Below are 9,601 nucleotides of genomic sequence, written 5' to 3'. Positions count from 1 at the left end.
TCATTTCAGGAGAGTAAGATGCTGTCTTTTCGTGTACTATTCTATGTGAGTTAAAGAACTCATTAAAGCTTTCTGAGTTGTACTCAGTTCCTCTATCACTGTGAAGTCTTTTAATTTTTCTATTAGACCGATTCTCTACTTCAGAAACAAATAATTTGAAGGCATCAAACAGATCATTTTTATTTTTTTAGCAAATATACAAAAGTAAAATCAAAGCAGTCATCAATAAAAGTAATAATATATCTTTTACTTTTCCTAATCAAGATGCCATCAAATTCACATAAATATAAATGAATTAAATCTAGAGGCTCAGAGTTTTAGTAATTTTAGCTTGACTATAATATTCGCATTTATCAAATTCATTCGTGGATAGCTTAGGTATCATTTCCAACCTAATCATGTTACTAATTAAATTCTTATTAACATGATAGAGTCTAGCATGCCAAACATTCATAGAACACAACATATACCTAGAAGGTTTCATTTTATTTAGGTCTAAATTTAATTTGAACATTTCCTAAGTTTCATACTCTTTTCCTACGAATACATTATTTTTGGTAAGGGTATATAAATCTGCCCCTATGGTTTTGAGTAAATCTGGCTTTGTTGAGGAGGTAGCCTGAGACCAAGTTCTTTCTTATCTCCAGAGTATGCAGGACGTCCTTCAATGCGAGGGTCTTCTTGGAGGTAAACTTCAGCTCCAATTCGCTAGTTCTAATAACTTTCATAAAGTGGTGATCTTCTAATAGAATATTTTATCCTTAGTTTTAGAATAGGTTTTAAAGACTAAGGTCGTGACAAACATGGCGCGTAGTGCCAGTGTTTATCCACCACCCTTCAGAACCACCGATCACATTTACTTTTATGATCATGTTAACTAACAGTTCTTCTGTCAGGTTTTCCTGACCAGTAGGACGATGTCTATTCCTACAGTTCTTAGCCATGTATCCAAGTTTATTACAATTAAAGCAAAGGAACTATACCATTTCTCCCGAAGGGGGTTTCTACTTTTTCTATTGGTTCTAGTTGCTGGAACCATGATTTTGACCTTTCCTCTTTGTCCCTTTTGACTTTTGGTCAGTTTTTACCACGACAGAGGTGGATCTCCCAGGTATGATGTTCACCTCCTCCCTCTGGTCCTGCTTCCGGGCTTTCTCCCCAATCCTTAGTCGGGTGATGAGACTCTTCAAGGAAAATCCTTGGTCTTATGCCTCAATGTGTTCTTAAAATCCTTCCACAAAGGGGTAGTTTATCAATAATAACAGTAACTTGGAATTGTTTGTCTAGAGGCATACCTTCAGTTATTATCTCATGGGCTATCTTCTGCAATTCATGGGACTGAGCCTCCACAGATTTGTCATCCGTCATCTGGAACTTGAGATAACGGTTGACAATATATTTCTTCGACCCTGCCTTCTCGATGTCATACTACTTTTGCAGGGCGTCCCAGACCTCCTTTGTTGTCTTCATTGTACTGTAGTAGTCATACCGATCATCAGTCAAAACATTTAATATAAAGTTCTTACATAGAAAATCTTTCTCCTCCTAGTCAGCAACTTATTTTATCTATTGTTCAGTTGGTTCTTCTAACGGGACGATTGGCTTATCCCTGGTACATGCGTCAGCAACTTCCTTGACGGCAAGAAAAAACAACATTTTTTGCTTCCACTGCTTGAAGTTCGCTCCTTCAAATCGGAATGGACGGTTGAGGTCAGATGTCAGAATGTCATTGTTGCTAGTGAAGGCCATTAGCGAATTAGCAGAGGAACATCTTAAAATTGTTGGAAATGGCAACATCCTTTGATGATGAACAAGACAACAACAAATGATCAGGAACCGATGATCGAGCAAGAAACGGAACCTGCAAAACAAAAGCTGGTTATAGGCTAAGTCCCAATTTGCTGCACGACCAGACGATCTATCTCCTCACTCCCTCCAAAACATGGGTACCCGTTGGAGCCCAAACCCATAGCCCAAGATTGAAGAACAAAAAGGATACCCCCTTTTCAAAATTTATCAATGTGGGATTCTCAACCAAAGATTGGTTTCCTTTTGTTTTTCTTTTTAAAAACAAAATTAAATTTTCACCCAACAATAACATTTGAAATCTAGAGACCAAATAGAAATTAGATAAAAAATCTAGCTAGAGATCAAAAGGGTATTTTTCCAAAAAAAAAAAAAAAGAGAAAAAGAAAAAGAAAAAGTATGACATTATGGACTATACTCCCCATTACCCTATATTAGTAATGGACGGAAAATAAATCACTAATCAACTACAAAGTTTCATATACCAAAACTTCCATTTCCCTTTATTCAATTAAAATAGCAAAACATATTTAATAATTAATCACATGTGTGGCCTTTGCACAATAAACTCTATTACAAATCTAACCTTCGTAATTTTAGTTTTGAGGAAAGATAGAGAAAAGAGATGACAAAGAAAGGGATAATCAAAGATCCCCAAGTCAAAAGGTGAGTGGAAATGTTAACTTCAAGCATTAGGAGCCACCACTCTAAAGATGATTATCAAAAGAGAAAAAGAAAAGCTAGCACAAAGAAAACTCAACATCTAATCTACCAAATTTTCATTAGATTACATGAGAACACATAAATGTTAATAGGTATTAAGTCAAATCATGGAAGAGGAATAATAGATAATTAATTCAAGATGCTCATATATCAAATAATTCCAAAGAAAACTCTGTTCATGACTCGACAAATGATTTACATGAGAAATATTGGAGATGTGAGACTATTAGAATCGATAATTCCAGAAGTTTAAGTTCATAAGTTATGATATATATATTAATCATTTACTTATATAGTTAACATTTTTCCTTGCTTGTAAATTTGATATTGAAGATATGAGACTATTAAACGACTAATGAACCCAAAAACATAAATGGATAGATTATGATATATTTGTCAATCCAAGCATATCGCAAGAGATAAGATACATAATTACCATCTCAAAGATTGATGGTTCGATCTTCCCAACCAGGCAAAAAATCTATATACTTTATTTTTTTAATACTCAAAGATATCATATAAAAGCAACACTTTTACCTCTAATACAATGGAAAGCTTTTTACCAAGTTTTGTAGGCATGAAGAATGAGGTGGGCTGATGACTCACAATCTTTATTATTATTAGGTCCAAAGCATAAGCATAAGCAAAAGGAGTGGTTGGTTGGCCACAAAACCCTAAATTAAAACCTAATAACTCATTGCCATGTGATTGTCTCTTCTTTCAAAATATTTGCTTTTTGGCCATTTCTATTCTATGTGCATGCATCCCACCTCACCCACTAACCTTGCAATTTTATTAATTAAAATAGCAAAATGCCCCAAGCAATTCCCAATTTTGGAAAAATATTAAATATGACCTTTTTTTCATATATTTTTTAAGAAGATTATTATTAAGATGTTATCCCTTTCACAAAAAGTAAATATGTCCTTTTTTCTATTTTTTTAAAATAGATATATTAGCCTGTTTACAACTCAGGCTTTAGAACAAATTTATGTTTAAGAGATAAAAAGAATTATTTTATATATTATTTTAATTTTTTTTATATAGAAACTTGTTTGATATAATAATTTTTAATTATAGTTTTCAAACAAAAACTAGAAAAGGAAAAAAAAATGTTATGTTGTATACATGTTTTGCAAATGAATAATTCATCATTATTTTTTAGAATAACTCAATATAAATGCCTGAACCATTCTTCAAATTAGAGACTACAATATATATATAAAAGAAAAATAGACGCAAGAAATCTCATTATTTTTTTTAATGGTGGGGGAAGATCTCATTCTAGACGGTGTATAAAATAACACATTATTAGTTGTTTATTCTAAATAATTTGGTTTCTTTTATTAATCGTTTTTCAGAACAATTTTTCTTAATTTCAATAATAATAATAAATTTCTTAATATTATCAAACAGAACATAACTCAAATCACTAAAGATTTTAGGATCAAATCTCCATCTTGATGAATATGTATTCAACAAATTCATATTACATACAGAAATTACATTTTAAAAGAAACATCATAGAATTTAGTTATATAAAAGATATGAACTAAAACTTAACTTCTCTGAACCTCAGTTTTGAAGGAGGATTCAGAAGAGATCGCCAGCAACATTCACAGTCAATTGGCACAAAAATCAACATTTTGGAAAAATTAAGGTATCAAGACCACAAATTTGCAGCGTTTCTTAATGTACAAAAATTGGCAAGTAAAAATTATACAATGAAATTGACTAGAAATTTGTCTGCTCAGGATCTGAAACATGGTCCAAGTCATTCCGTAGATGGTGAAGATAATGTGAGATTCAAGAGGAAACCTGCCATGATCCCAACGATCCCCACGAAGATCGCGAAAGTAAACGAGAAGCCAGGATCGCCTTTCCGATATTTTCGTCTCTTCATCATGTCCTATCGGAGAGGAATAATTGGTATAAAGTATTAAATCGCCATCGATGTTCTACATTTGTAAAAGACGACGATGACAAGGTCCTTTTTTTCTTTTTCTTTTTTATTTTTTTTAGTACCAACCAGCTACTAATAATGCTAAAAACATAATTTTTATAAACCTCTGTGAGGATTAGCAGGGGAAGGCCATGAGCATAGGTGCCAGGAGTGGGGATACTCCCATATAACAATTGTATAAAGGAAAAGGAAAACTGACATCCTATTGGATAGGTAACCCTTGGAACTAAGAATCAAATAAATATTGAGCTCAGAAATGTGCATGTCAAATGAATGATAACAATTATTCTTTCAAGCTAATATGGAATTTGTGCCAGCCGTGTTCTAAGTTTATAAGCAATTCTTTGTCAAAGGGCAAAGGAAGGCCTAGATCATATTCTTACGATTTTGCTCGGTTCATTTGGAGCAACTTTTTTGGAGCATTTGGCTTTCAGTTAGCCCATCACAGAGATTTCAGCTAGATGTTTGAGTAGTTAAGGGGAGGTTTTTGTGGTAAGCTCAAATGTGTGTTTTGTTGTGAGATCTTTGGAGGGAGAGGAACAATATAGTATTTAGAGGAAGGGCGAGAGAATCTACTAGTGTTTGGTCCCTTGTTAGGTTCTATATGCTTCGGTGACGAAGTTTTTTGGTAGTTATTCATTAGGGTGTTATTTGGCTTAATTGGAGCTCCTTCCTTCTGTAGGTTTTTTTTATTATTTTTCTTTTTTTGCCCTTCTATTCTTTTATTTATTTTTTTTCAATGAAAAGGTTGGTTTATCATTAAGAAGAAAAAGTTTATGGGCAATTCTCTGGCATTTGACATGCCACATGTATAGGAAACAACAAAATAGATCAAACCACTCCCCTCCAAAAGAAAAGTTGTTGTTCATGGTTGTGAGTGGATTTAACAAACTACCATTTTTATGAAATTGACTAGACTACCATTGATGTCAAAGCTTATGTGCAATCCTACCATTTAACAAACTACCTTTTTGTAACTATGATTTTGGTTTCATTTTGTTGGATTGAAGCCCATTCTTGTAAGTTGTGTTTTGGGTCTCCCTTCTGTTGGGCTTCTTGTTGATTTTTTTTGTATGCCCTTCTATATTCTTTTATTTTGTTCCATGAAAGCTTGGTTTCTTAAACATTTTTTTTTCCTTTAAAAAACCCTCTACCATTGATCATTCTGGACCCCATCTGGCCCAAATTCATATATAAAGCTTCTCTCTCAGACTTCAATGCTATTAATTGTTGTGTAACTTGAAACATGTATGATATTTTATTCTTGTATTAATGACGTTAACACTTTTGTGCAATCCTACTATTCATCCATAGGAAAATTATGAGTCAAAAATCAGATTCAATCACATTTCAAATTTAATTTTAGGTCCTTCATTCTGATTCAACTCAATATTATATGAACTATGCATTGACCAAGTTAAAAGACTTGGTTATTACAAGTCTTTTAGCAGCAAAAAAGCACAATAGAGCAGAGAGGTGTGACTCACCAGTTCCTGTTGTAATTGATGGGTTTGCCTTATAGCCATGTCTCTTTCTTCCTTCAGACGTTGTACAGCCTGCTCGTGTTGGTACCAACGGTATATGAGATAAGGAAGAACAATCTATGTGTGTTTAAAATTTACGAACAATAGAGGTTTAACTTACGAACATGCAGACAACTACTGGACAACAAATGTTAAAAACATATATATAATAGGAGGATGAGAGCATAGAATAAAAGTGATATTTCGAATTTGTTATCTCTATACACATCTATTGCAAGCACACGATTACCCTATAACATGGTTATACAGGGAACAAAAGAGAACATCCAATATATATATATATATATTCAAGGAACAAAAGGGAGAATTTCAGCACTCACCGAGGAGCTTTGAGATGAGTTCTTTTCATCTTCTGAGTTCCCCAAGGCTGATGCAGGAGAAATATAGATAACCTTAAGCTTGCATTCCTCAATTGTCCTTCCACTGTCCTTATTGAACTAGAAATAAGAAAATAAAGTTTAGATTGAAGCTTATTAGAATGAAACGGTATGTCCATTCATACTAAGGGACAAGTCAAAACTCTTACAGCATCAGAAGGAAGCTCATCTACATCAGTATTTGGTGGGACTATTGTACTTTGTAGGAGAAACTTATCCTTGCATTGCATATCTGCAGGATACTCTCGCTGGGCTTGGAGAGTCACTGTGAATCCAGCAACAACTTTGACTTTAGTTTAACAGATAAAAATAAACCAAGACGAATCAAGAGAGATAACTTGAATGCAAATAATATTTAGGTTAGCTGACAAGTAGCAGTTAACATCTGCTAGTGCAAAGGAAGTCTTAATTTGTCAAGGCCACTTACTAGTTTTACATGATGTGGTATTAAAAAAAATCCTCTAAAGATTTTCCAATTACAAAGGAACCAACATTCTTTTTCTTTCAAGCTTGAAACAATTGCAATTGCATCCTCAAATTTTCTGAAGATATTATGAGTTAAAGATCATTGAAAAGCATAAACATAAAATGCTTATATAAAAGCCAAACCTCTTATGATGCAAGAATCCCAAGGCTGAACAACACCAGTGTTGGGACGCACAAAGTATTTCTTGGGTGAGGTCGTTTTGACCTAGCATAAGCGATGAAGAAATAAGTTTGAAGTCAACCAGTTATGCAAAATGCTTTCCAAAATCGATATTCATTGTCAATTATGTATGCATTTTGAAAATAATCAAGCTATTACCTTAAAGGCAACATGATGTTCCGTGTTGTTTGCTACTTTAAGATCACAAAAGCTCTGCTTTTCAAACTCAACTGTTGATATAGGCCCCACGTTCATAAGTTCAAAACGCAATAGAGTCCACCAAGAAAACAGATGTAACAAAGTCCACATGTAAGAATACAACAAAACTTGCGAACAAAGAAAACCACTGAATAAACATCCTTTATTGTATCTTTGATACGATACATTGGTAATATTACTTCTTTTTCCTAAGATTTCATGGATTGAAGAAGCAATGGATAATACCAAAAGACATTTGAGATTAAGGGTAAAGAAAAAAAGAAACAATGTATACATTTTCTAGTGGTATAAAAGATTTCCATTTATCAAAAGAACTAAGCTGCAGCCAGTAAATAGCTTTAAATCCCAACCATAATATATGAGATACAACAGAGTAATCATTTAAGTTCAATAACAAAACACCAAACACTGAGCCATGATAACTGTATCCAATCTTATTCTAGACCCAATCAACCAGCTCCAAAATTTTCAACACAAAAGTATGATAATGCTACCCAACAATCGATTAAAATCCTCATGGATGCTAACCTCAAGTCTACATACAAATGTTATCATCTTGTTTTCGTTCACAAGAGGCTTATGCCTCTCACAGAAAAGGCTTCCACCTCCATGAAAAAACCTTGGAGTTTGGAGCCTTTGTCCCTCATGTAATGAGCAGAAGAAAAATGAGAAAACAAAAAGAAAGAGGAGGGACTGAAAGTGGACGAGATGAACAGTAACTACAGGGGAAGGGCTAGGATATAATTGAATTTTAGAAGGTAAAAGGTATAAATACTATAATTCTCAATACTCAACGCGAGGAAATTGAAAGTTTCACTGAATTATTGAGTATTTAGCAGGTTCCAAAAAAAAAAAAAAAACTTTCTATGAATCATCAATCCTTATCTATAATAAACAAAGGAAGACCTACAAAATGCTCAAACTCACAGCATTGGGAGTTTCTCTCAACTCCTATGAAATCATCATCAACCCTAATCCTCAACAACTATCACAAAACTTCATCTAATCAAGGCAAATTCAATCAAATGTAGATAAAAACAACAAGATATCAGAAACATCAAAGCAAAATTACATACTCTGAAACTTAAGCTCATCCGGTTGAACGGAGATTAAGCGATTCCCACCTCCAGCACTCATGACGGCAGAAACCCAGATAAAAAATGGAAAAGCCCAAAACAAAAATCGACCCAGTTACCGATTTCAACTCCAGAAAGCAAGCATTAAAAGAAACAACCCAGAAACAGAACAAAAAAAAGAACCCAGAAAATCCAAAAACAGCGGAATGCCAGTACCCTAAAAAAGAGAGAAGGAAATAGAAAAAAAGATGAGGATATGAACAAGATAGAGATTGAATTAGTGGTGAAGCGAAGGGAAAGGGGGGAAGAGTACGGATTGCTCGGTCCAACTCGAAATTGAATCGAAAGAAAAACAAAAGGGGTTTCGAAAAATTAGGCAGAGAAAAAGGAATAGTGAAGAGAAAGAGAAGGAAAGATGGGGAAATCGAGAGCGAAAAAGGAGGAAAGCATAAGCGAAAGCTTATTTGGTAACCTCTCCGATGGCAACTGCAGAGCTTCACTGAAACTAGAGAGAGAGAGAGGAGAGGGAGAGAGAGTGGGACACGTGTCGGAAAGAGAGTGTAAGAGTGACGTATTGGGTTCAAAAGGAAAGGTATTTTCGTCGACCAGACTGTAAAGGGTCCCACTGACGTGGCAACTGATTCAATATGAATGTTGACGTGTCATCTCTTATTGCTAATTATTATTTTTTTAATATTTTTTTTCTTTGGATGGATTCTCTTATTTATGATTTCTTTTTGTCATAATATCATTTTCATTCTCGTGATCTAGTTCATTTATTTTCGATAAATAATCTACGAAGTTAGTTTTTTTGGTTGATTTTTTCTCATAAGATTTTGTCTCTTAATTAATCGTGGAAATATATTTACACAGTATTTTTATTGTGCAAAATTTATTATTATTAATTAATCGATTTCAATCAAATTTAATTTAGAAGGACAAAAATTTAAGATTTATTTTAAATATATGGACTAAAATTAGAAAAATGAAAAAAAAAAATTACAGGAACAAAATGTTATTTAAACATTTTTTAGCTCTTCAATTACTTGTTTGTTGAAGGTTTAAAATTTTGACGTCTACGAAAAAATCGAATCCCAATTTCTTGAAAATGTTAATAGAAATATTGATAAAATATAAATGTTGTTGGAATTTATGAAAAATTTATAAAACAAAAAAAATATTGAAAAAATATTTAGAATAATAAATAAACATTTAGTACCTTTTAAACAAATTTTAAAAAGTATATT

General features: G+C 33.2%; 1 protein-coding gene across 1 annotated transcript; it reads right to left on the bottom strand.

Annotated features, from left to right (window-relative positions):
- Nucleotides 1–3,968: 3,968 nt before the first annotated feature.
- On the bottom strand, nt 3,969–8,903 carry LOC120091887 (vesicle-associated protein 2-1). The gene is made up of 7 exons (XM_039050045.1): nt 8,355–8,903; nt 7,219–7,289; nt 7,023–7,104; nt 6,563–6,678; nt 6,357–6,473; nt 5,980–6,048; nt 3,969–4,438 (listed from the first exon to the last, which is right to left on the bottom strand). The coding sequence occupies exons 1-7, from the start codon at nt 8,413–8,415 to the stop codon at nt 4,304–4,306; spliced, it is 651 nt and encodes a 216-aa protein (XP_038905973.1). The 5' UTR covers nt 8,416–8,903; the 3' UTR covers nt 3,969–4,303.
- Between the last annotated feature and the right edge of the window lie 698 nt (nt 8,904–9,601).

The sequence above is a fragment of the Benincasa hispida genome, chromosome 11, assembly GCF_009727055.1.
Source record: "Benincasa hispida cultivar B227 chromosome 11, ASM972705v1, whole genome shotgun sequence".
Taxonomy (NCBI): domain Eukaryota; kingdom Viridiplantae; phylum Streptophyta; class Magnoliopsida; order Cucurbitales; family Cucurbitaceae; genus Benincasa; species Benincasa hispida.
Note: the sequence above shows the minus strand (reverse complement) of the source record. Positions and strands in the feature narration are given on the sequence as shown.